This window comes from Rissa tridactyla, chromosome 3, assembly GCF_028500815.1.
Source record: "Rissa tridactyla isolate bRisTri1 chromosome 3, bRisTri1.patW.cur.20221130, whole genome shotgun sequence".
Taxonomy (NCBI): Eukaryota; Metazoa; Chordata; class Aves; order Charadriiformes; family Laridae; genus Rissa; species Rissa tridactyla.
The window spans coordinates 104,186,669-104,213,458 of NC_071468.1; the positions used below are offsets into that span (position 1 = coordinate 104,186,669).

General features: G+C 39.9%; 1 protein-coding gene across 6 annotated transcripts in view; it reads right to left on the reverse strand.

The window, feature by feature from the left end:
* Nucleotides 1-8,933: 8,933 nt before the first annotated feature.
* ARHGEF10 (Rho guanine nucleotide exchange factor 10) overlaps nt 8,934-26,790 on the reverse strand; it is a 118,835-nt gene continuing 100,978 nt past the window's right edge. For 5 of the 6 annotated variants that reach the window (XM_054195615.1, XM_054195616.1, XM_054195611.1 and 2 more), the window contains 3 exons: nt 20,646-20,820; nt 13,780-13,902; nt 8,934-11,823 (listed from right to left, as the gene is read on the reverse strand). In XM_054195615.1, the coding sequence (XP_054051590.1) occupies nt 11,309-11,823; nt 13,780-13,902; nt 20,646-20,820 (813 nt within the window). In that variant the 3' untranslated portion in view covers nt 8,934-11,308. Of the gene's footprint in view, nt 11,824-13,779; nt 13,903-19,226; nt 20,299-20,645; nt 20,821-26,790 lie in introns of those variants that run through there. The other variant, XM_054195617.1, reaches the window with a different exon arrangement.

Sequence of the window (26,790 nt, forward strand, 5' to 3'; positions counted from 1 at the left end):
TTGTCCTATCGCCTGTTACTTGGGAGCAGAGACCGACCCCCACCTCACTACAGCCTCCTTTCAGGAGTTGTAGAGAGCGATAAGGTCTCCCCTCAGCCTCCTTTTCTCCAGGCTAAACACCCCCAGCTCCCTCAGCCGCTCCTCATAAGACTTGCTCTCCAGACCCCTCACCAGCTTCATTGCCCATCTCTGGACTCGCTCCAGAAGCCGTGACTCTCATTAGGATTCCCAGAATTAGACCTGTTTCCTAGTTTCTTGAAAAAAAAAACACCCTCATGTTACATTAGTAACCCTTGGTCTGCTCCTGATGCTGTCGGTGGTATTTACCCAGCTCACGTCCCACCACCAGCTGCAATCTGACTCATACCAAGACAGCAGACACCGACACCACGCCATCCAAACCTTTCTAAACCATTGCTGGTGTCTGGATATATCATATTGCTGTTGCAAGATATAGTTTTTCTATGACACTGCTGTCTCAAAACAGTACTCATCTGCAGCTTTTCTCTTTCCCCCTCTTTCCACTGACTCCAGGGTCCCGTCAGACTGGTTCTCCTGCAGCCGCCCAGCAAGTGGCTCCCAGCCCTGGGAGAAGCTCCTGAGCAGACTTGAAAAGCTACTCTCGTCTCCTCTCTCCAATTAACCCGACGGTTCAATTCTTCCGTGCTGGTAGTGTAACCATTGCAGCTCTATGTTCTTCCAGCTTCGTGGTGGTGATGGTTACGCGTGATTGGGTGCCTTCTCATTCCTTTTGTCCCATTGCTCCTACTATTTGACTTCAGTTTTGCTAAAACTCTTGTGTGTTGAGTTAGCCCTTAATATGCTAAAGTGCTTGCATGCAGTGCTGGGTAAGTGTAACCACTTGAAACCCTTGGCTCCGCTCACATTGTGCACTTACTTAAGTGCAGTGCTTAACCAGAAGGCTGGTTTTCCAGCTGAGGTCATGTCTCATCTCTACTGAGAGAGGCCGGTGTGCTTTTTGGTGCCATAAGATAAATAAGTAATAATCACACAGTGTCACAGGGGTCTTAGAATAATTGGTAATGACAACATGTGGCTTTAGCATAATTGCAAATTTCCTGCTGTCCCCTGATTTCGGTCCATTACATGATTGGGCTGTTATTTTCTGTACATAGTTTTATTCTTCCCTAGCTGGAAGAAGTTTCCGTGTGATACAGCAGATCCATTAAAGCCTGCCAGAAATAACTCTTCTCTCCTGACATCAGGAACTAATCTTCCTGCTGTTTCATGTTACTTTAAATACAATATATTTCAAGATGACACTGAAATTAGACAACTGATCCAAGTCTGCGAAATCATTTTCACTTTTAAAATCCCCGTTATTCTATTCTTATGTGGAGGATTGTCTCCCCTTAAGGTATCTGACTTCTGTTCACACTGATGAGAGTTACGTGGCTGCGGCAGCAGTATCATATCTGAGATCATTTGAGACTGTTCTGACTCATGCTTTCTGAATATATGACAATTTTAAGCGCTACTAGATTTGCTTAGCTCCTCTTCACATTTAACTGCCGCATCGCATTCCAGTCTGTGTGTACACAGAGATGTCTGAACTACAGTTTCTGGAGACGATTGAAAATCAGTGGTGGGTAGGAAGTAGCATATTGTGTGTTTATGGGCCATACTTACCCCTGTGGTTAGAGCCAGCAAAAGACCTGTACGAAATCCAAGCTCCACAGAGGTCGTAGCCTGAGAAGTCAGGTAGCACTTGGCTGTTGCAGACTTCATCCTCTGCCCTCACTGAACATTGCCAGAAGCAGATTGGGTCAAATGATCTCAGTCTCCTTTTTGAAAGTTTAGCTTTGTGCAGTGATTCCCTAACTTTGTGAGCCTCAGCGTATGGTCCTCCCTCCAAGTTCCTTTCCAGTGCCCCATGTACCTTTGTCATCAAACCTTTAAGTGAAAACAGATATAAAGGATATTTGCTGACCTCTTAGCATAATTTTTGCAAAATACTGCTGCTCTGTGGATTATCGGCTGCAAAACGTCCCATGGAGAATAAGGCTGCTCATCAACCAGCCTTTAAGTTTTCTGTAGAACTGGAGAAGATGCTAAAAACTGGGACACCCATTGTAGAAATCATCTCAGTTCTAGTTGTTTGATTTCCCTACTTAGCTTGAGTTCCCTGAGGCTCCATTTATAATTAATGCACAGGAATAACCATGTCTGGAGGGCAATTTTTCTCACCTCTCTTAGACATCTTATCTTAGGATGAGGTGAATCATCCTTTGGTATTCCTTGTTTCTCTCCATTAGCTGTAAAGTCAGACTGGTACAGCTGTAGAAAATTAATTTTTAAAAACCTGAACTACATGAGATAAATCATTATCCCAGTGCAGAGAAGGCCCTGTCCTAAAGAAATCAAGCATCACACATCATTTCTTACCTGTCATCTACTTCCGTAGCCGAGCGAACATGACAAATATTCGGAGGGACTGAATGCTTGCTACTCCTGCTTCTGGCCATCAGGACTTGCTGATATACCTGTGTTCTGCAGGGGGTGACTGGCCTGGAGCAACAACAGTGGACTGGTGAGCATGGTGAGGTGAGTAAAGGCAGAAAGGGAAGAGGTAAGTGTTCTGCTCTACCCCAGAAACCTTAGCTGGTTTCTGCCCAGTCAGATACAAAGGACTTCTGGACATACAGCCCCTCCTCTTTCTCACATACCAGCAATAGTGCTCAATAATAGAAAGGGCATACAGTTTGCGACAGAATTTAATCAGATTTTTTCGTCTGGTAAAAAAACCAACCAACCAACCAAACATACAAAAAAACAAAACTGAAAAAAAAATCCGGATGGAAAAACAGGAATAGGAAGGTTTCTTCATTTTATAGACCTAAACTTGGACGCAAAATAGGCATGCTTTCTGTCTGTTTAATCCACATCAGGAAAAACAAAATATTCTCAATTTCATCTTCCTCGAAGACATAAGACTGTGGTGTCCCTAGTACAGAAATGGGCCGCAGAGCTGAATGCCATTCTCATGGTAGGGTCACCAAAGGGCGTCCCGATCCAGAGAGACGGACATCTGCTCGGAGCTTATCAGGGCCCTGGTCTTCCTGGGAGGGGCCCTGCATTTCTTATTCTTCTCCCACTGGCTGCGGTAGCAGCTGCATTGCTGCCGTTCCCAGCTCTGAGACTGCCGTGCAGGACTGGGATAGCCTGCCAGACTGGGGCAAATGCACTGTTCCTCAGTAAAATTAGCCAGCAAATCACATCAAAAATGAATCAGCCCAGTCTCGAGGAGTTTGGTTCTTGGCTAGTGATGCTACAGAATTTCTCATTTAAGGAGGTTAGGAATCATTTAACAAAATTCTTATTTCACCCAGATGAAATACTCAGTCCATATCCTATGAAACAAGAGGCTTTAAACCTTCCTAGATAACAGGCTCAGAGTGTAGCTCACACAGGCATACGCAGGCTAGCTTTTACAAGTGAGCAAGGTAGAATCCTGCAGGTAGTGTACCCATGGCAGCATGGAGCTGAGCACAGGTCCACGCTCAATAATTTACCCAGCTAATTAGGTGGGCCACGCAGCCTTCACTTGCCAAGTTCATTACGTTGCGGGCACACGTCCAGCACACCAGGTAGGACTGCTATGCCTACACCTTCTACACTTGCTACCAGTGTCTATGCAGATGCAGAGCTGTTGGTAGACTATTCTTTTGTGTTTTAGATTGGCACAAGGGTGTCTTGGAAAACTAAACATTGCAGCATCAAAATTCTGGAATTAGCATAGGTGGAACTCAGTAGTATTCCTCCTCTGCAAACCGGAGTACCAGATACGCAGCAGCAGTAGCTGATGTTGGTGGTCCCTACAGTACCCAGAGATCTGGTTCACGGACAGAAGCCAACATGTAAAACCAAAACAAAACAGAAAAGAAAACCTGTGTTTGACAGCTGAACACTCCTATGTGATACGCTTCTTGGTGTTATAACACAACAGCCTCAAGGATTGGTTTGATGCTATTGCTGGCACAGACGAAATGCTTATTGCATTTCTGCTGAGCAGCCAAAGATGCCTAAAATACAGTTTGTGTATTTGGAATACAAAACCCATACATGCTGTAGGCATGCTACACAGGATATGTTGCGTATGTCTGATGCTGACCCAAGCTGATCTGCCTTTGCATATTAGTTTTCATGCATCCCTGTAATATATCTAAATAGCAGAATTGAAAGAAAAGGGCTGGTTGCATTGGGAGGGTTACCAGCTTGTAGGAGGTAGAGCAGTAGTAGTCGTAAGGAAAAATAGATCATAAAGATTTCTTTAGTGTGGGGTTGCATACTTCTGTGCACCGGAGACAGATCAATATTGGTTTTAATTTAAGAAAAAAACCCAACAGCATAACAAAAGAGACTGTATTAGTGCAGGCTGTTATCACCCAGAACAATCCTCTTAGGAGGTAGAACAGCTTTTAATGAGGTTAAATGCATTTCATAAGGTTAAAAGCTGGGGTACACATAGCATTTACGTAGATGAACAAAGCCAGAAAGATAATAAAAACCCCAAAGAATTTGAAAAAGAGAATGAAAGCCTACCCTTGCTCTCTACAATCTTCTGAGATTATCCAGTCAACGTTTCTGTCCAGTCCTAATCAGCCATGGATTGTCCCACCACCTGTCTCTTCAACGTGCCTGTATGACCATGGTTAGTGAGCACAGTACCTTGCGATCAATCTGTTTTTCCCAAAATACTGGCGTATCAATGAAATGTCATCACGTATAGCTATAGGCTATAAGCAGCTTTGCTTGCCTGGACAGTAGGGTTTGTGCTGGGAAGGGACTGGCACACGGATCCCTCCCGATACAGCCTCGGGCTGTGTGTCAGCAACAATTGAAGTGCTCTTCAGTTCAGCAGGGTAGATGCAGCTTAAGCTAACTGATGGTGTCAGTTGCTGGGGATCAGGATTAAGAGCATCACAGACTGCTCTGAGCAACACCGCAGAGAAGTTGTTGCGCTTACAAATCTTGGCTGAACTCGGGGTAATCCTCCTCATTAATGCACCCAGTCTGTGCTACCCAAATCACAGGAAAATAAATAAATCTCTTTAGAAAGGGAACGTTAAAAAAGCATTTAGCGTAGTCTGACAGGCACGTTCTGCAACTTGAAATGCAGACAGAAAGAACGAACCAGAAAAGCCCACAGGAAACAACTTTTATAATTTGCTTTGGAAGGCATGAATTAATACAGATTTTGTGCCAACATTCAAGGCAAACCTGATGCTCGAGGTGAAACCCGTAGGATTTTTCTCCAATATGGAATAATGGAGAACAAAAATGAAAATTCTGTAATTCGGTAGCTAATCTGTATCTGGCTTCTTGAATGTAAAACCTTTCTTGTTACTGCATTTGGGCATGTAAATATACAGGTTTTCATGGAAATTAGGTACTTCGGTGCTTGAGAAAACTGTGATGGAGGTTCACCTGAATCTTTTGATGTCAAAATACTCCTTAAATCAGATTTCCAGTGAATTCTTACAATGATTTCATCTCCCCCAGGATGTGTCATTTTAATCCTAGGTGTTCTGGCTCATCTTCCAGGTTGGGACGCACATTAATGGTAACCGTGATTATCCCTGGAGTATAACAATAGGCACAGCAGGAGAACTTGCAGTTCTGCTGTCAAGGCCTGTTTTGCTGGGGGAAAAAAACAAAATAAAAATCCCTTTGAACACCTTTGAAGGTCGTGCTGTGAAAGACTAACTGCCTTTATAGTGTGGTTTATGGAGCTTGGCCAAAGCACTAGAAGTGCTTTCAGTCATATGTCAACATTGTTGTATTTCAAATGGAATCACACACTAAACCTTCATTTGCCTAGGAAATTTTCAGGTCCTTTCATCTGAAGCTGTTTCAGTGTTGCTGTTTTGATTCTTTGTCTTAGGAGGCAAAGAGTGTTTCTGGCAGTTTGGTAGCTGGGCATGCCTTTAAGGAAAATGCTATGATCAAGTAAGCACAAGTACAAGGCAGCAGCACATCAACTCATTCTGAAAAGTGTTGATGAACTAGATTTCTCAAATCAAATAGCAGATAGATCTAGCAGCGTGCATGCTGCATCTGTGAGGAAGTGAGATGTAGCTTCTACATACAGCTGTAAAACCCCTATATCAGAAAGATGAGGAGTAACCCAGAATTTTGAGCTGTGGTGTGGCGTAGTGCAAGCCGCTGATGAACCATCACAGACACACTAACACCGAGACCTCATATCAACCACTGGTACCTGTATAGTAGGTGTCAAGTCTATGCTAGTACATATTTCTCTCTCCTGACTGTAAGACACTGGTCTCAAGTTCCAGACCGGCAGGCAACCATCCCATACGGAGTAGGTTGTATAGATACATGTTAGGCTGCATCAGTGTCAAGAAACCAGAGGCAGAGAACCTATTCTGCAAGTAGCACCACACAGTTTACATCCATGTAGTTAATCAGTCCCCAAAATATCCCAGGTAAGTGGCCTTGTCAGTGCTGTTTGATGGGAGCAGCCCAGGCCAGGCTCAGTCCCAGCCAGCCAGCCACTAACCGTGGTCACAAGTCAAGTTGTCGCCCTAGTCCCGGCCCGTTTGCTAGCACAGATAGTTTCAACATCCGCACGTACAGGATGGCTGCAAGGAGGAGGCAGTTTAAAGGGCTAATCATGGGCTTAGAAAGCAGCAGTGGCTTTAATCTGTGTGCTTTTACAGATTCATCATGTGGCTTCAAGTCAGGCAAACACTTTTCAGCTCAGTTTCTTCCTAGCTACGAATGATATTAATCTGCCTTCTTAACAAGACTATTATTATGTGAAGTATTATTACTATGAAGACATGTAAACCAATCTAAAAATATACTGTATCAGCTCCATGGTATCACTCGTTGCAATACAGATTAACTCTTACTGAAACCTCCATTATAGCTGCACCTTCCAAACAACAGATTTTTCTCACCCCCAAATGCATTGCACAAAAACTAATTTGTCTTTATGCGCTCAGAAAATTAAATAGGACAGAAGAGAGAGGAACAGTGGTGTTTAAGCACCGAGCCACAGTTCAGGGAACACTTCCCAATATCCCATCCTCTCTCAAAGGGGCAGTAAGCAATTTTTAGCACTTAGCCTCCCACCCATAAAAAATTAGTTGTAAATTCCCATTGGGACAGAATCTGTCTTCAGGTGTGTACATGTACAGTATCCTGCACTCATGCAATTTGATTTTGATGTGTTTCAGAACCATATATTAAAGAGATGTGGTATAAAAACTGGAACAAAAAGGCAGGTTTCACTAGCAACCAAACAGCTCTCAATAACTCTTCTTGTTTATTTTTAATAGTGCAGGTACACGCATAGAGGCTATTGCCAAGTCTGATGAATACAAGTCTCAGTATTTAAACACCATCCTGGGATTCTGTATATATCCTTTAGGGCAGATTAATTAGAACAAATTGCCAGTTAGCAACTGAAAATTAATTTTGTCTGTTAATGCTTTTGCTCTGCAATACTCATTTTGAATATTAATGCTTCTCATTTTTAGGCATCAGGCATGCTGCCCGAGTGCTGATGCATACTGTATGTAGACAGCATAGTAGAAATTCTACTGCTCAGACACTGTTTGGGTCCATTGATACAGGGGTCAAACTTAGAAGAGACCATATCATTCTCAGAAATTGCATTTGCTGGTGTTTAAATTGTAGAAACTATAAAATTCAAAAATATGCATCTTTGTTGTCCTAATCACATATCCTATTTTCCCTTTCATGAGTCCATTAATATATATATTAATTCATTAATGCATGCCACGAATTCTAGCCTTCTAGTTAAAATGACGACCCAAGAAATGTACTTCTGAAGTTAATTTTTATCACATCTTTTATTAAACATTTTTCTCAGTTTATACTTTGAACATAAATACACAAGTTTTATGGCTCATATGCTATAAAAGACACTACTATGTGTTAGAAAACATATATAGAATATATCGTAGTGGTTACACTTGCTCCTGTCTTTTCCTAATATTTTCCGTAACTTCTGTTAATCTAGAAAAGCAGTATCAGAAAGCAAAATCCGACCTACCTAGCAGCACAGTCTACAACAGCTATGAAGACTATTTGCCAGCCGTAAGAGAAACTTTGGTTCCTGCCCGTTTTCACAGTAAGGTAATACCAGTTAGCTGCGGATCAGAAAACAAACATTGCACCTTGTGCTCAGTTAGTTAGTAAAAATCTGGTTCATGACAATGTGTATTTTTAAACACAGACATACAGCTTCTCTTTTGCTTTATAGCTTAGGAAGATAAATAGATATGTATTTTCAAAATAGTATAATGTAAGTGAGGGACTCAGTTTTCTTCTTACTGAAGTCACTGGCAAAACTCCAATGCACTTTCACAAGAGCAGATTTGTACTTGGTTCCTACTGCCTTATCGATAACTGAAGAAAATTGCATTTCAGCTGGAAGATAGGATGAATTTCACTTTACAACTCTCATGCATTACTGCTAGCAGATCCTGTAGTAACGCCATGCATGGGTTTCCACTTGAACGCGTGGTGGACCCTGCTTGCTGCTCCTCGTGATAAAGATCCACAAGAGAGTGGACATGATCCTTCAAGTCCCGAAGGCACGGACACGGAATCCCACACCCGAGGAGCAAGCAGAATAAAACCTGTGGTCTTTTTACTGCAGCGTAGCAAAGGGATACTAGATTATATATGCTTTATACACAGAAGAATCTTTTAACTTGTTTTTCAATATACATACATTAAACTGTACAATGTAGTACTTCCACACAGTGGGCAAAGAGCAGCTCCCAGGGCCATAGCTATGGAAGAGTGTAGAAAACGCAACTGGCCTTGATCCCTCAAGCTGGGCAAGCCCAGGCAGTAGGCCAGGGAGAAGAGGAAAAGTTTGGGAAAATGTTGCCAGCTGCCTGGCTTAGAGGCACTCTGCTTTCTTTTTTTTTTTTTTGGCCTTTTTTTTTTTTTTTTTTTGCACCAGGACTCATGCCAAAACTAAGCCCGTGGCAATGCTCACAACACCCAACTAAAGTTGCAAGATTCACAGAGAAAGGCATAGAATAAAAGCACAAAACAGTAATGAAGATCTTAAGCCTACAATCCCATCTGTACCAAGTGTCCTTTGTGACTCATTGACGTCCGTGCTCCTATGGCTCAAGAATCCTGTTCTGATCAGGATGTATGATGTGGGCAAAACCTCTGAAAAGAAATGGGGGTGTGTATCTGATTTTTGAAACGCCTATTTTGGTGCCACCTAGCAGGCAAAGACTGACTGCACTGGCATTCCCTCTATCCCACATACTTGCTGTCAGGGAAGACCTTGACATTACTCTGGTGCTCTGTCAAACCTGGTAAGTCAGCCCGCTCACTGGTTTGGGGGTCATCTTGAGAGACGTTTGCTTTTTAGACCAGACAGATTGCAAATTTAAGAGATGCACAAATCTGCTGCAAAAATAAAGAAAGTACATCTCATCAACATTTTAAAAAACAAAAAACTACTGCTATTTGGAAAAAACCCCACCTTTTATCTTTTATCAAACAAAATAATTTCATCTCTAGTACTGTTTACTTTGAAATGTCATAGGCAAATGTATGGTTAATGTTGATTTGAACTAGGCAGCCTGAAACAAAACATGGTGGAATCAAGGAGTTTGTATTAGAAGTAGCAGAAATAATTTCAAGGCAAACCCCACCTTGCCGGGACAACAATGCTACCAAAGTAGCCAGAAGTTTTACTTGATTCTAGTCACTGCATTCGTCTAACGAACATTCTGCTTTGGATATATTAAATTTGTATTTTACTGAACTGACGGACAGCATTACAGTTCCTAATGTATTCAACTGAAACTTAATCATCCTAATTTCTCTGTATCTTTCAGTCTATTGACGAGGGAAAAGGATGTTCCCAGTGCCTCCGTTCAACATCTTATCTGTATTAAACATATTTTGACTGAAAGTTGTGTCTCATCACCATTTTTGGCAATGTCTTTCTGAGCTGAAGTCTGTGTCTTGTATTTCACATGTGCAGAGACTAGCACAAAAAGCCATTTCAGGAGGAATCCCAAATTCAAAGTTTCCTTTGGAAATACATTGGTTCATTAAGAATTTTAGAATTCAGCCCTCTCAGACTACCAAAGCAACTGCTTGCCCAACTGCGTGCATGGAGCTGTGCATGCTATTTTCCACGATATCCATTTACAAGACTATGCTTTGCTGAAACTCTGGGTGAAAAGAGGTGACCGTCACTCAGATATGATCGCATCTCTGCTGTTGCGCTGGGTCATTCTTTGATAGGTGTTTGCCTGAGGACATAGCACAAATGGATTGATGTAGAACCTCTATCCTTAGTGATTACCCGCACTTCCTATAGATATTCCAATATTAATATATTTCTTCCCAATTAATGATTTAATTAATAATGCCATTATTAATTTACTGGATGTGCAGGCCTCCTTACAAACAGCATAGTCCGTGTCTAGCTTTGATACCAAGTTGCCGGGGGAGAATGCACTGGCAGCACTACAATGCACAGCTGTCCTGTGTCTGTATTTTCTATTTGCCCTACGCCATAGCATCCTTAGAATTTTCCCTGTATAATGGAAGTGCGTCACAGACATTGCACCTACCAAGAAAATTAATGCGCTTTTTGTACTGCAACATTTAATAATACTGAGCATTAGAAATAATAATAATAATAAAAAAATATCTATTTTCTATGTTGAAATAAACAAATACCAATCAATTAGCGTAACTGCTTTTGTCCAGACCAAACTCTGGCTTGTGGAATGATGTTACAAACTATTATAGTAATTACCAAATTAATATTAGCTTGCATTAGACTATTTATTGATTAAAAATATTTGCTAATTTGTTAAGATCTACAGTCCATGCAATATGCCACTTTGAAAAAAGAAACGACAGCTGATTTACATAAGCAAAAACCAGCATGAGACACGGCATGTGTTCCTTGCCTTCCCTAAGTGCTATAGAACATAATTATGATATTTATAAATGTGAATATAAATAGAGATTCTAAAACCATTTAAAAGTGTCTAACAGATCCTTTTTTTCCCCTAAGTATCAAGGACAGCATCAATGGCTAAATGTTTTCCAATACCCCGGCACTGCAGAATGTTCTAGTATGTGAAGACTCTGTCTTGCAACCCTTAATCCTGTGATGAAAGCGTACTGAAATTGCTCCCAGGTGTATAAAGTCTGTCCAATTTGGGTCCTAAGCTGGCATTTTCTGTAAAAGGATATCAGGCTTTTTTTAATAGCAGAAAGTATCTTGGATTTAGTTTGCTTAGATATTTAATAGTGGGATTTGCCAGACCATCACTGAAGACACTAGTTCATCTTGTCGCTGCTGCTTGGTCTTCTTGTTCACTCTTCTGTGTCCTTGGCCACCAGAAATGACTAACACTGAACTTGCTTTCGTTTTCTTGGATCTTTGTCTTTTACTTTTAAATGAGATATTTTGATCCTTCAAAAGCTCATAAATGTTACTGTCCTCTGGCCTGTGTTCTAGGGAACTTGATCCGTGAGACAACGTAAGGGATCCAGAAGATGACGACAAGTCACTTTTTTGTGCAATGGATCCTGCTGAACCCCCCAGCCAAATGGCAGCATCATGTGTGTTACTAAGGGAAGAGCCCGGTCTTTCGTTGTGCACAACGTTCTTTTCGTCGTCGTCTTTAGGTTCTGAGCCAGGAGGCAGGCTGTTCCTCAGTTTGTTTCTGTTCTTCTTGTTTATAGACGTAGCCATTACAAGGAACTTGACTGGGCCATTGTGTGCATGATACGACACCATTCCTCTTCCTGGAGCCAAAAGAAAAACACAATTAAAGAACATTATTTATTTTAGCGCGGTGCTCCACCATAATTAGTTCTTGAAATTTGCTCAGAAAAGCGTAACTCTGAAAACTCTATTACATGCATCCAAACTGTCTCTTGCATTGTGTGTACACAATTTAGAGAAAAAAGAAATGTACCAAAAAATAATCTATTGTACCACAAGCATTTCAGGACTGTAGTAATAAATGAGCTGAAACATGGCATTATGAATTTTAGTTGACTGACTTTTGTGCTCTGTTCTCATGACAGCATGAGTACAGAAATGCTGCTAACTTCTTTTTGTTGGCATCGACACAAATGTAACACTGTGAGTTTTCTCCAGTAATCCACAAACAAAATATGTGGTTTTCAATTAATCCCATTGTACCTCTGTATCTCTCCAGAACAGCATAAGAACTTCTGCTTCATTGCAACAGACTCCTCTCCACTGTACAGCAGGAACTAAACCTCATCCTTCTGAACGGCTGTCTAGTTACCATGGCAGATTCATAAGGAAATTACTTAATTTTTTTTTTTTTTTTGAAGTTTTTAAACAGTGGGATGCTGGTGGTACAAGGAATATTTTCACTATGCAAATCATTAGAATGTATGAAGAACAAATTGCGGATGACTAAATTCAGAATCTGTAATGACATCAGTATATGTGGCTTTTTCAGGAAAAAAAAAAAAAAGTAAAACGTAGCCTTCTACAAAATCAGCTACAACATGGAGAAGAGCTAGGCTATCAAGGGAAAAACTCACAGCCCTACAAATCACTCTGTCCATCCCTAACTCCCTAATGCATTCCAGGTTATGATAAAGCACATTCTGCTTTTACAGAAAGTGCAGTGATATAAAGATAAATCATCACTGTTGGAAACACAACTGGAAGAAGTCACAATTTTCCAGTTCAAATTCCAAACATGGTATCAAAGACTACAAAAATAGATCTCTCAATGTAATGTTGCTAGATCTGTGAAATCTGAAAAATCTTGACCCAAAATAAATGCAAGAATGTACAAACGACATAAACCACAATAAGCAAAACTGAAAATGGAAGTATAAAATGAGAGATTTTTTGATTCTGCCGCTATGCATTTTCTTGTATTGCATTTATTTTCACCTAACATAGGTTCCGTATTTTTTAAGAAACACTTATCCCATGTCATACTAGATTATTGCTGCGTATTTTGCCAAACACAGAGGATTTCGTTTTCATTTTGCAAAGTTACATAAGCTTTTTTCTCCCCCCCCGAAGGGAGTTGCAAACAGCTTGCCTCAGAAAATCTGCCAGCTTCCCTACGCAGTGCAGAAGCTCGAGCAGAATTCTGAACCCAAAACATGGCATGGCAAAGTCCCTATTAAACACACTTTTAAAATCTTGCTTCTGCTAGTAACTTAAACATTTGCAAAGTGATAGAGCAGCAGTCACGCGTTTGTATTTCAAATGGGGTAATATGGAAGTAACTCAATAAATGCATCTCTCCAAAGTGCAAAAATCTTGATCGTTGTCAGAAGTGTTACATATATACTCTCATATATTCCAAGTCTCCTGTTTTGGGGAGAAAAGGCACAACACCAGTTTACTGAATAACCGGTTAGACAACATACTAAATTTCCAGTACCTATATCTGTAAGCCTAATGCATCTATTTTCCCCAAATCTGGAAGAAAGACTGTTTGCTTTCTGTTCTCATCCCCCTATATTTGACTGTATTCTGACAGGATTAATGCCTATCCTATTCTTATGCCCTAAAGAAAAACAGTTGTCCCAGCTCAAACAGAACTAGACAAGCATCTGGATACACTCTAAAGCTCAGGAAGAACAACAGATATAATTTCATCACAAAGCTCTGATCTATTTAAACAATACATATCATTTGGCAGGTTCACTTAAACTACTGACAGAGGAGAAGTGATCTGTTTGAGAAATTTCACTCACCAGTTACTTTGGGAATCCCCTGCAAGCGCGGCACTGGCAATGCCACTATTATACCCAGGTTTGTTCCAACCAGCAGTAAACCATGGCACACCAGGAGGCTGGTCACAGAAACACGCTGCTGCCCTGCGAAGTTTAGGAAGTGCTGCGTTACTTAAGAGTGACGATCTCTGCCCAGATCAAAGTAACTTCAGGCAAATACAATCAGCTGTACCCTCTCACTCATCGCAAAGGCAAGTATTTTGCTGGGTTGTGGTATTAAACTTTACACACGTGACAATTTAAATACTATTCAACTTCTGAAACGTTCTGTCCTAAATGTCTAAACCACAGTATCTAAAAGTAGACATAGATTATCTTTACAAATATGCTTTTACAAATAGACTATGTTCATTTATTCTTAATAATAAACCCAAAAGGCATTTCGCTTCACAATACTCAATAATTTATTGCCATAACACTATACTCAAGAGTTGAACTTGTTCATGATTCCTTTTTTCTCCTAGTTTTTATTCTGTGCAATGCTACCAGAAGTGCTGTGTCCCCTCACTGGCGTTTGGCTGCCCCCTACAAGAATGGCATTAGCATGTTGGAACAAGTCCAGTGGAAGGTGAGCGGGATGATCAGGAGACTGGAGCACACAGTCTACAAAGAGAGGTTAAAAGAAGTGCTGTCTGCAGCTGTCTGACAGGATGGTGCACAGAAGACAGAATCAGACTCTATTGAGAGGAGCCCAGTGATTGGGTAAGACACAACGGATCAAATTTGGAACACGGGAAATTTGGATTTTAAGTATGGAAAAGCTTCTTCATCATAAGGGTGGTCAAACACTGCAATGGGTTGCTCAGACAGGTTGTGGAATCTCCATCCTGTCCAAAGATATTAAAAATTTGGCTGGGCAAGTCCTTAAACAACAACGTCTGATCAGACCTGCTTCATGAAAGATGGACAAGATGACCTCCAGAGTAATTTCCAATCAAAATTATTCTATGATTTTCTACAACATATTATCTATGGGATTGCTATTTTTTCTAATGAAAACAAAGTAAGTTTGCTTGCAATGCTTACTAAATATGTTTGATTCAGTTTAGATGGATTTTCAAAATGGCCTTGCCAAGTTTCAGAAATGGAAACTATGGCTTGCCCAAACTTCTGCCATGGCCCAAGTTCACGTGGAGGAGCATTTAAACTCCGCTGGAATCCTCCAGCTTCAAAACCTACATGTTCTTAGATTTATTATTAACTTTACATGCAAGAGAGCAGTCATTCCCCTCTTTATCATAGCTCTCAAGTTGTTACTCACTTCATCAGTAAGCAGGGAATTTGGATTCCATGTCTGATATAACTTGGATGAACCCACACATTCCACACTTTGGAAAAAGACCTTAATTATGGTGTATCACGAATGAATGCGTTTTTCATCTTGTCCCTTGAAGCCGAGCCAATTTACATCCAAGAATATATGAATCACAGCCCCACTGGGAAAGCAGGGAAGGAGCAGCCTGACTGTAGCCCAAAGCACTCAACTGGAAAGCAGGAGGTGGACCACAGTTCAAGTCTTTCCTCACAGAACTTTACAAAGTATAAACCCAGCAATGGTGAATTACAGAAGGCACACGTAGGCTGCAGGGACAGATCCTGAATCCCAGCTCTGTCTACCGAGAACCACATTCTAAAATACCCTTAAGGCACGACAATTAGGTCATCCTCGGCAGGTGTAACAAGCACGAGTAAGTTGAAGCGGCTCCATCTACTCATGCAGACCTTCAGAGACACCTATGCTGTTCTCCATAAACTGTAGCAGTTCACGCTGGTAGGACAGCATCTCCCTCTTCAGCTGGAGAAGCATGGATGGTCTATGACGATAGATAAATTACAAACCTTTTGAAGCTTGGAGTTTGCTTTTTTTTTGGTGGGGTTCATTTGGCTGGTTTGGTTTTGGTGGGGTTTTTTTGGTTTGTTTTGGTTTTTTTTTTTAGATTAATGAGATTAATTTAGTTTCCAAAACAAAGCACAAAAAGTTGCTCCTTCAGCACAAAAGAAGTTCAAACGGTGATGCCCAAACACCTCTGTGTACTGGAGTTTTCAAAAATCAGTATATGAATTCTGTGATTTAGAGCTCAGGTTTGTTCAAGTTACGTATGACATGCGAGCCCTCTCCCACAGCTGGTGCCACAGCAAGCACAAGGTAACTGCGGGTTAGCTTAAACTCACTCTATTTCACTTAAAGCTTGTTTTACAAAGTGCAAACAGAAATACTTCAGTACAATTTTAAAACTTTTAAAATTATCAAAAACTCCAGTTGCACGTTTGCCTCTCCAACCCCTTGCAGAAGCAAGATGCTCACATTTTTAAACAACAGATCTTTAATGCTTTTTTAAGCATTTAAAATGCAAAATAATATGCGTGCTTTCATACTCCAACCCTGAAGCAACTTCTAACCAGTAATTTTTAGCAGGGAACTCTGATGATACGCATTACTGTTTCCATAGGTGAAAACAGCAAATTATCAGCCAGCAACTTAGAATCTTAAACGCTGAGCACAACGTTAAGCATGAACCATCTATCGTGAGGTCAAAAGGAAAACTGCTTGCTTTGAAGTCTTGGAAAAGCAGGAAACATCTGCATCTGAAAATATACTTTGAAATAACATATAACCTAAAAAAATATTTTGATAGGTTTTTTAAAATCTAGATATCTAACTTAAAATGCTGATTTGCCATCTGCTAGCCAAGGTTTGAAATCATATTTTTCTTTGTTGTTGTGTAACTTTTTATTTTGATATATTTCAAATTCAGAGAAAAAAAAGAAGTAAAACCAATTTTCCAGAATGAGTTATGCAGTAAACACAGAAATTAAGTTAAGAAGGGAAAATGATAAACATAAATGCCCAAACCAATCAAATACTCCTATAATTAAATGCCAAATTTTAGATCGTACTGTCCCAATGCAGTGACAGAACTGTTAAAACCTGTAAAATAATCTGACAAAGATCTTGACTTTACAAAGAACAGAAGCCAACAATTAAGCTTGTACGTGGACAAATGATTTTATTGCCTATGTTCTGCTCTACGTGCACCCTTCGCAGGGCTCAGCTACAGCCACCACCAGACCCGGGTAAATCCTCATGTGTTCCCGCATAGATCTTCTGAAGTCAACCCTGGGTAGGTGCAAGGGCACACTGGTGCATATCCTCTTACTTGACCATGCTGCTCTTACCATCTAAAAAATAAGCCCACTGTACAGACCTATTGGGCTGACCTAAAATTTTCCCCAACTTTTTATTGTTTCCCAGCACTAAAATCATAAAACAACTACATTTTATGGTCTGGCACCTGGTGGGGTGGGGACAAAAGAAAGCTGTAGCCTCAAAGTATAGTTTGTTTTCCACAGAGAGGAAATGATACTTTTTTTTTTCTTTGCTTTTCGGATCTGTTTCCAGGAAACACACATGCCATTAGAGGATATATGGATATAAACAGAATACAGCAACTTAAGCAGAAATCATGTCTTTGTTAAACAGGTAACGTGTCATCATCCATACGAGCAATGAAATTACATGTATCAAGGTCACAGTAATCTCTTTAAAAGGACAACCTCTTTTAAAGCTGAAAGGAAAAATATGTTTAAGGATGTTCTTGAATAATGAAATACTGAATGTGACTATGAAAAAACAAGTGAGCTGTCCACTCATGTACAGTATGATTTTTTTTTTCCCAGTGCGAGCTGTGATGAAGGCTGGTGAAAAGCTGCCTTTGTTGAGATTTCAACTGCAGATCACAAACGCTAAGTGTAAACTTGCTCTACAATGAAGTGCGTTGCATTAGTGAAGTGTGTATATTTGTCTTCAAATGTTAATAGGTTTGGGGGTTTTTTGTTCTGGTGCTCAGTATGCCCTCTGTTCAGCTAACAGAGCTGTGCTTGGGCCACTGAAATGCAATCCGGCTGTACTGTGGTTTACTAAATTGTGAAATAAATAGTTACCTGCACCTATAACAATGATGATGCTCTTCCTCTCAACCATTCTCTTCCTTTCTCATATGGCATTTGTGCTTTTTCGGTGTTTTTTTTTATAGAACACAAGCTTGTTATACATTACTAGGAAGTATTTTTGATGAAGCAAAGGTACTGTGGACCACTCCGTGACTCTGGTTTAATTTCCAGTCCTGCATTCCTCCACACAAGCTTCCCATAACTCCAGAAAGCAAGAGCCCTCCCAGCTCTATTCTTCATAAGCAGACTGACACAGATTTAAAAAGTTACGTCCAGCAGAAAAAAAGCTTCTGCCAGACATAGTCTGCTTTCTCACGTTACTGAATTTTGCTGAAGTGTAAGGACAATCACCTCCTGTGCCATTTCCCTTACACTTCATTTCTCTGTGATTCTGTCCTGACCACTGTGCTGCAGGGTTGTCTGCCTTCAAGCAACGGAGGCACAAGGAGAGCAGGCAGTGATATTTAAAGCCGTCTTCTCCTAAGAACAAAATTGGGAAAAATCTAATGCTATGAGGACTGGTTACTAAGGTTCTGAGAACCTCCTACTCCCCTATCTTAATTAGTTACTACAGCTATCCTTTAAATACAGCACTGTAACTCACGGTGACCATTCCTGACAGTGACAGTAAATTTTTTCTTTACTTCTACTGTATAACAACAAAATAATTTCTTTGGCTTCATGGAGTCATGCTCCTCTCATTTACATTGCTTTAAACAAAGACACAGGTGACATCTCTATGTAGCCTGTCGGGGCAATATTACGTATTGTCCTTCCTACTAAAATCTTGGCAAAGGAAGTCCAACTTCTTGGAAGTTATATTGAGATTTTGCCTTTTTAATCTCTCTTCTTAAGACTCTCAGCAATATTTTTACACCATTTTCTTTTTTCTCATTTCAATACAATTTGAATTTTTACTTATCTGTTATTTTTGCATGGTAAGGAGCTCCTGTTGGATTTCAGAAAACTAAACAGAGCTGTTTCCTTTAAAACCAAAAGATGCCCTGCGGCACACATAGCACTTCTAAACATTAACCAGAGTCCCTAAAAATCTTCAGTAAAAGCACAATACATATTTTGTAAATACGCAGCCATTTCACTCCTTTTCCGGTTTACCCTTTTTATTTTTTAATAAAAAAATCTCACTATCTACTACAGAGAGTTTGATTAATTCTTTGGCTGCTCCTAGATCCAAAAGGTCCTTACTGCTGCTTTATTATGTAAACCTCCTACTCCTCTGTCTTTTTAGCCTTTGCTGTTGCAGCATTATTGGGATCATATAAACAGGCCCGAGAGCTGTTGCTAAATAATTGAAATTCATTTCATTTTTAGAATGGATTCTCCCTTGGAACATTTTATGTAATAATGTTCTACTCCTGAAATAAATTTCCATTTCCATTCACTGGAATGCTTTTCGGGAAGATACCGAGGAAAAAAAAGGGGAACTAAAACGGGTAAGAATGACATCGAGGAGATATAATTAGCTAAAACTTTTTTTTTTTTAAAAAATTCTATGTTACATCAGCAGTTTTATCACCATGGCAATGAACACTACAGCTAAATTTTTGAAGATTTTTATACGCAGAAAATATGTATAAGGGAGGCCCTACTTCCCTTCCACCCCCCATAAACAGCAGAACATATTAAAAGTTAATCTTCTTTTTACAACTGATTATGATTTCTTTGCATATCTGTGATGAATTTAATCAAATGACCTATTTAAAGGCAAGCGATTTGCTGCAGTTCAGTGTTGGAGCTACAGTCAAACACTACATGTAAAAAACACCTTGCCTAGAACACAATATAAATGGACACAATTTAAAATAGAGCTTTATTGCAAAGTTAATGTTGTCTGAAAGAAAACGTGATAAGAAGGCAGAGACTGAAGAAGTGAAATACTTTTGATGCAAGAGTTAGGTATAACTCTTGTAAGAATATAAACATAATCTCAGTGCTGGAAGAACTGGCTTCTGCTAGAAACGAAGCAATAAAGCTGGTGCGCACATTGCCTATAAAAAATGGAGAAGCTCAGTCTACTGCAGTCTATAAATAGGGAGAGACAAAAAATAACGGCTGTCCCCTCATGGACACCTAGTGCTCAGCCACGCCAGTATCACTTTCTGTCCCTCCCCTCTCCTGCCACAGCTCCCACCCGATGCGGTCGCTGATGCTGAGGCCCTGGCCACTGGCAGAACTGATACAGGCCAGTGCAACTCTCTGTGACACTGACGATTTGGGGAGGATTGAACGCCTTCTGTCTTAAGACACTCAAAAGATCTGTTAAACATTATCCAAACAGCCACAGGTTCCATTTTCACTTACAAGACTAACCTTTTAATTCAACAAATTGAAGCTCCGAACAGCAAAACACTGAACACACTCTGAAATGGGAGGGCGTAAGTTGCTTCAGCTGAGTTCACTGGGGCTGCTGATGTAACTAAAATTAAGCAAGTGGTTTTTTGGTCCAGCTCCTAGGCAAATTGACTCCATTGTACTTTGATACTAAGTTCCAGAAGTAAATGCAAAACTCTGCAAAGCAAACACATTTTCATGGCAGACTGCTTTGTCCTACTGCTTCACAGTCACAAAAAAAAAAAAAAATCAAAAATGACTAAATGGAAGAATCACCCTGCTTATCTATATAGTCACATTTATAACCTCTAAGGAGGGGAGCTGATACTCAACCAGCTCACTGCACACGTTGTTCTTCTGGGCTGGCAATAGACAGTGATTTACTAAAATAAACAGTCACGAGACAGTTATCAGATTCAAAGTCCGAGACAGACCTTCTGATTCTGGCCTAATCTGCAACACTCTGGAGAACGACGGTGATAAAGACAACACAAAAATGTTATCATATGATGTGATTCAGGTACCTGGCAACATATTGTGAACAGGTGTGGCAACGTTAATATCCTGGAGGTGTTTCAGCGTCTCAGTGTGGAACAGGCGAAGCGTAGATCCAGATGTGAAGGCAATCCAGATTCCCACTCCAGCAACAGCCATGTGAGAGATAACCATCCCTTCCTCTTGATGGGCTTCAAAATGGCTCTGTAAGAAAAGCAAGGACTCTGTGGGGAGATGCAACTGAACAACATTCACAACATTGGATACCTTTAAGTTTCAGGTGGGCAGGGTGCTGGGCCATCTTGTCTAGACCATGCTTTTGCCAAGAAAGGTCAGACCAGACAATCCTTGAGGTTCTTTCCAACCTGGTATTCTGATTCTATGAACCTTCCTTACCAGCTCTTCAGGGTGGGCCCTGTATCCCTGTCCTCCGTGCCAAGAACAAAGCTAGCTTCCTCTGCTTTGCTCAGGTTATTTTCTGACTGCTGTGTACAATGTGTTAATTTTCCTGTTACCTTTTTTGAAAATATGTCATCATTAGTATGGAAGGATTCTCAGCTCTTGAACCAAAGTTTCAGCTAATGATAGAGTAACTTCACAGTAACTTAGATATGGTATTTATTAAAAATATTGCACCGTAGGGTCTAGCAAGCCCGTAACAGCCAAGACTTAAAAGGATTTTGTATTTCTTTATTGATATCCCTTTGGGAAAACTATCACACAGAGGGTTCCTGGGAGTGGGTAGAATTTTTCCTAACATGTTACTTTTACCTACAGCATAACTCCTCTTTAAACAATAAAAAAAATATTTTTCTTCTGTTCTGTTAGGGGGTCTTCCCAGAACAAGGACAACAGAATCAAGGAGGAAGTCATCTTTTGAAAGCAGAGTGTTTATGAATATAAAAACACCATTATTTGCTCAACTATGTACATAACAATGTGAGCCTTAATACTGTGGCTTGCTTTTTGACTCAAAGACACTTCTGAATTTCACAAGTATTAACTATTTTGGTTTCCTGTCCTTCAAAATATTGATGCTTCTTATTAGAAAGGCCAAAATCCTCCTTCTGAAGATAAGTAATGCAAGACTTCCAGGATAGACCTTTTTCCTTGATCTAATGCCTTCACAGTTACAACTTCTGCATGGCTCCAGGAAGGCCGAAACCTCTCTACACACCCCTGGTAACATGCAAGATAAAGCTGCAGTAAAGTTCTTTAATCATTAACAAGAAGTAGGGATATTTTTTTTCTAGTTTTGTCTTGTAAGTAAACTGTCTCTGAAGTTAAACAGCCTTTTAATGTTGTGCCAGCTATTATCAAATACAGAGAGCTATTCTGATAAAACTTCCGTGGCTAAATAAATGACAAACTGTTCCTTGGATACAAATCTGTCTCTGGAGGGATATGGAAGTAAATATCTGCTCCAATATTCACACTACATATTCTATACGCTTAATTATATTTGCAGATAAAATGCAAGAGTATCCCCTTCCTCCTTGTAAAAGCACAGTAAAATTTTCCATGCATTACAATTAAGAGTTAAATTTTTATTATTTTGCAATAAAATGTAAATTACATGTTTCTCAGGCTAAGCTCTTAGCCTAAGACAGTTATGTTTTGTATGGGGTTATAGATATATTGTTCAAATTCTCCATCTAAATTCAATAAATGGGCTAAGATAAGAGATAAAGAATAGAAGTTTAGGCTTTCACAAAGTGTAACTTTTGCTATTATACTTAGTAGGTGCTTTATTTTCTTTTCATACTTTAAGTTAGTACTTTCCACTGAGAAACTGGATGTTTAAAAATAAGGGGAATGTTGGGTTTTTTCCTTTTTGCTTGGTAACTCTATTCTTCAAATGTTCTGCTTTTATTAAATAAAACAGAGAAGTTTCTCTTCAGCTATTAGGCAGTGGTTCAGTTTTTGAGAGTGTTCCTTTATTACCTTTTGACTCTTTGAACAACAACACTGCAGAATGCAAGGTAAACACCTCTGGCAGGCACACTTATATTCACCGTTTTCCACAATTAACATCCATTCATTCTTTTCCAAATGATATACACCATTTGAAAATCATACAGTTTATTCAACAGAAGAATTCATCCATGAACAACATCTTTCAAAGCCAGAAACAGCTCTAATGACTAAATTGAGACTAAAATGACCAGAAACACTCTCATCATGCCTGTTTCATTGCAAAAAGGATTTTTAAATAACTTCTGTTTACAGACTCATACATCCCTACACCGATGAGCAACTGACTTTTGAAAACTTCTCAGGGACAGATCCAAGGCTGATGAAGTGAACCCGACCAGCAACTTGCACTGTTTGGAATTAGAAGAAAAATGAAACTGGTCGCAAAAAATGGAATTTCTCTGCAGTGGTGTGACCGCAGCTGACAATTCTGCTGGTGCCACTGTAAACAACTTGCACATGCATTTTTGTCACATTCCATTTCTACCAGCCAACTCATTACACTCCCACTTAGTCTGCCCTGCCGTTCGTACAGCTGTCCGCTGAAACACGTAGACACATTTAAAGAAAAACTGTAATATTGTCAACACCACAAGAAGCATACAAAAAGAACTATTCTTCTCATTCAAAGGGTCTAACACAGTAGGAATGTACCCAAACCTGTGCATTCTTTTACAAATGCATTTTTTTTTTTGTACAGAGCTTTGACATGTATTTCAATTACATGTCTATCTGAAAACCAATAGCTGTCCTTTTTCTTCATATTTATTTTCTTCTCATAGCAAGAAATACAGATATAAAGGGACAAAAATGTCTTACTCCCTCTGTTATTAAAAATAAATAAAACTGAATTTCATTCTACTTTTCTCTTTTAGTTTTCATACCTACATTCCTTTCTATTCAGTGCCCAGCGTTTTTTCCCCCCCCTCAGGCTCTCTTGTTCAAACTCTATAGCAACAGGAGAGCTGCAGAAGACTTTCTGGACGCCGCAGCCCGGCAGCGCAGCCCGACATCGCTCACTATTGTTTCAGCAGCGTGGGGCGTAGCTGGAGTCTGTCCTTCCAGGGGGTGCCCACTCGCACCAAACAGCTGCGCCAAGAACCGAACCATGAGTTCTCAAGCTTCACAAGAGATGCATAATGGGTATCATTGTCCCCAAGGTAAAACAAACGACTTTTACTACTTTGAAGACATTACAGTACTCGGGCAACATACACTCATGTATAAGGATTTTCATTTGTTTTCTTTATTCAGCTGAACATTTCAGCTTGTTCTACTTGAATTTTTAGAACGAGAGTAACTCATGTATAGTTAGCCAAGTTTTTAAAACAAGACAAAACAAACCAGGATGGAATGCCATTCAGTTGGTGACATTATTCTGTTAAATACTCTGGCATTTTTTGTTGTTTTTAAACAAACACAGACTGCTTTTGCAGAGCCGAAGGGTCTACATGCACAGAGACCACTACAGGATCGAGGTCTATACCCAACAGCAAAACGACTGTCAGATCTAGGGTCAAGACTAAGGATAGATTTCTTCTTCGCAGAACAAGTATCAGAGTATGTAATTAATATATAACTGCAATTGATGTCGCATGCCCCTTGCCAAGGAGCTTGAGGCACAGTGCCAGTTTGGGGCACTGTGCCAATTAAAGATATTTCCTAAAACATTCTATTACAGTAACATACCATTAAAACAAGTGAATTGAGGGTCTTATCCATACCAGAGGGGAAAAAAAGGCAGAAAAGTGAATATCATCCAATCCAATATATATGATGCCAAACCCTGCTCATTTACTAATACTTATTAAAAAAGGAAAGCTCAAATAGGAATCTTAGAAAAGCAAGGAGGCATGGAATGAGATTGTTTTCAAGGATAATGTGCTTTGCACTTAGCAAATGCACAGACCATTAAATATGAGGTACATATGAAGCAGGGAGTGCCTCACAAGGATGAAGTTTACAAAATGGTCTTGAATATGCTCATAGACTTCCACAAATATGGCCCTAAAAACAAGTCAGGGGCCTTTACAGATAATGTATATGACACAGAGCATATAACATGGATCCATGATAGTAGAAAGCAGTGAACAAACAAGCAGCTGTAATTTGAAGTATATGGAAATATAAAGGAGTTCAGCAAAGAGGGAACAAAAAACAGCTGAGTCCTGTGCAACACTTGGATTCTTTTTGACAGAGCAAAGATGAATATTATGCAAAAAATCCTGAGTCAAATCATTACAACTCACTCTCAAGGAGAGAGGGCACAGAAGGAGAACGAACATTTCCTTGCTGCTGTTTCCCTTCATACAGCAAAGCTCCTGCTCTGCACAGTAAGGAAGAGGTAGCTCAGATGTAGTCAGCTGCTGATATTGTTAAAGCATTCCCTATAGACCAAGCCTAAATTGCCTCATGTATAATAAATATTGAAAGAATATTGCCAACAAACATGGTATGCGCATCATTGAAGATCACTTTTGTAATATATAAACCCAGGAAGTTATCAAAGTCAGGCAACTGAGTATAAGTGAAAATATTAGTGAGCTGTTTAGTCTGTGAGATGACGAAAACAAGATCGGTACTTCCATATGTCTTACAACCAGTAAGGAGACAACAGAAAATCATCATTTGTTCACAATTCTATCAGGAAGATAACACGGTACAGTGAGCGTATTCGTGTGGAATAAAAAAGATGATCCTCAGCCAGTCATACAAAAAGTCATCATGTTCTTGAATAGTTATCTGTGTCAAGAAAACTTTATTCGACCCATACACACCATTTCCAGTTGCACCATTTCTTATATGTTGTTTGCTGCAGCATTCATTGCCTATATTAATTATAGCTATAAAAGTCAGTGGATCTATAATAATCCGAGCTCTGAATACAACAGATGGGTTAGTTTACAAAGCACTCTGGAAATGAAAAGGAACCTCTTGTGATGCTTTTGTAGGAAAACTTGTAGTAATCGCTGAAAAATGAAACTACCATGTCTGAGAAATATTGATAGGTTATTCATTATTTCATTTCTCTCAACTTCTATTTTCAATACTGCAACCCATTATGCTATGCTGTATTTTGATAGAGTTTATACATTCTTTAATCCTTAAAGCTTGCCCAACTCTGGTTTCGTTGCCAAAACAGCACAGCGCAGCCCAAACTCCAGCCATACCACCTGACAGAATTAGGCCAGAATTGCCAAACTTATTTACAAAGATCTGGCTGTATTTAACCGGCCTCACACAGGAACAATCTGGCTGTGGTCTCTTACTGTTGCTCTTTATTTCTTGGTGAGAATCAGACAGATTCATCATCAAAGTCTGTAGGACAGTAACCAGGTGTCCCAGAGGCTACCCTTGCCCCCCAGTGAAGCTATAAAAAACCAGTCCATTTCAAGCACCCATCCAGACCGCTCTTCCAAAATCTTTCCCTCATCGTACCATTCAAACTATCAATAAAACAAGCCTTAAAGAAAAATAAAGTAGGAAAATACATGATCCGATCATCTACTTGGACAAAACAAATCACCCAGAAAGCACAGATGAAGACAGAGGAAATTGGGATGTTAGCTATTTCCCTGCAAACCCATGACAATGACTCACAGAATCAATTGTACCAAATAGACGATTGTTGACAGAAAACACGATCATCAATGAAACAAAAAAGCAGCAACAAAGCACACAAAGAAGGAGGCTGTGAGCTCATCACAACTCCGGTTTCAAAGGACCTCATGGCTGTAAACATCATGCAACTCAGTGTAACTGTGTCGCAGGTTGAAGGAGAGGCTTAATTCCTAACGTTTCATCAACTCTAAACTTTCAACCACTAAGACATTCTTTTGGTGAAGACTGCGATTTTCACAGAAATGAGGGCTTAATGCTTTCTGGAAAATGTGATCACAAATTTGAGCTTGAATCCTTAATGCTCTTCTCTCCTTCCAGAAAAGCTGACTTCTCTGTGACTATTCATTGGAAAATGCCCTTACGCAAAGCAAATTTTTGGAGGCCGCTGAGAAGCAAAACTCCGAAGAAATATATTATGAAATCATCACAAGGTACAAGTAACATCTAACTATGTAGTTAATGAAACCTTCTTCTGGGATTAACAGGCAATTGCTATAGGCACCCACTTTGCTGCCTTCCCTCAGATCTCATTTTTAAGCAAACCTCTTGCCCTATGAGTTCCAAGTGCCTTATGGAAAC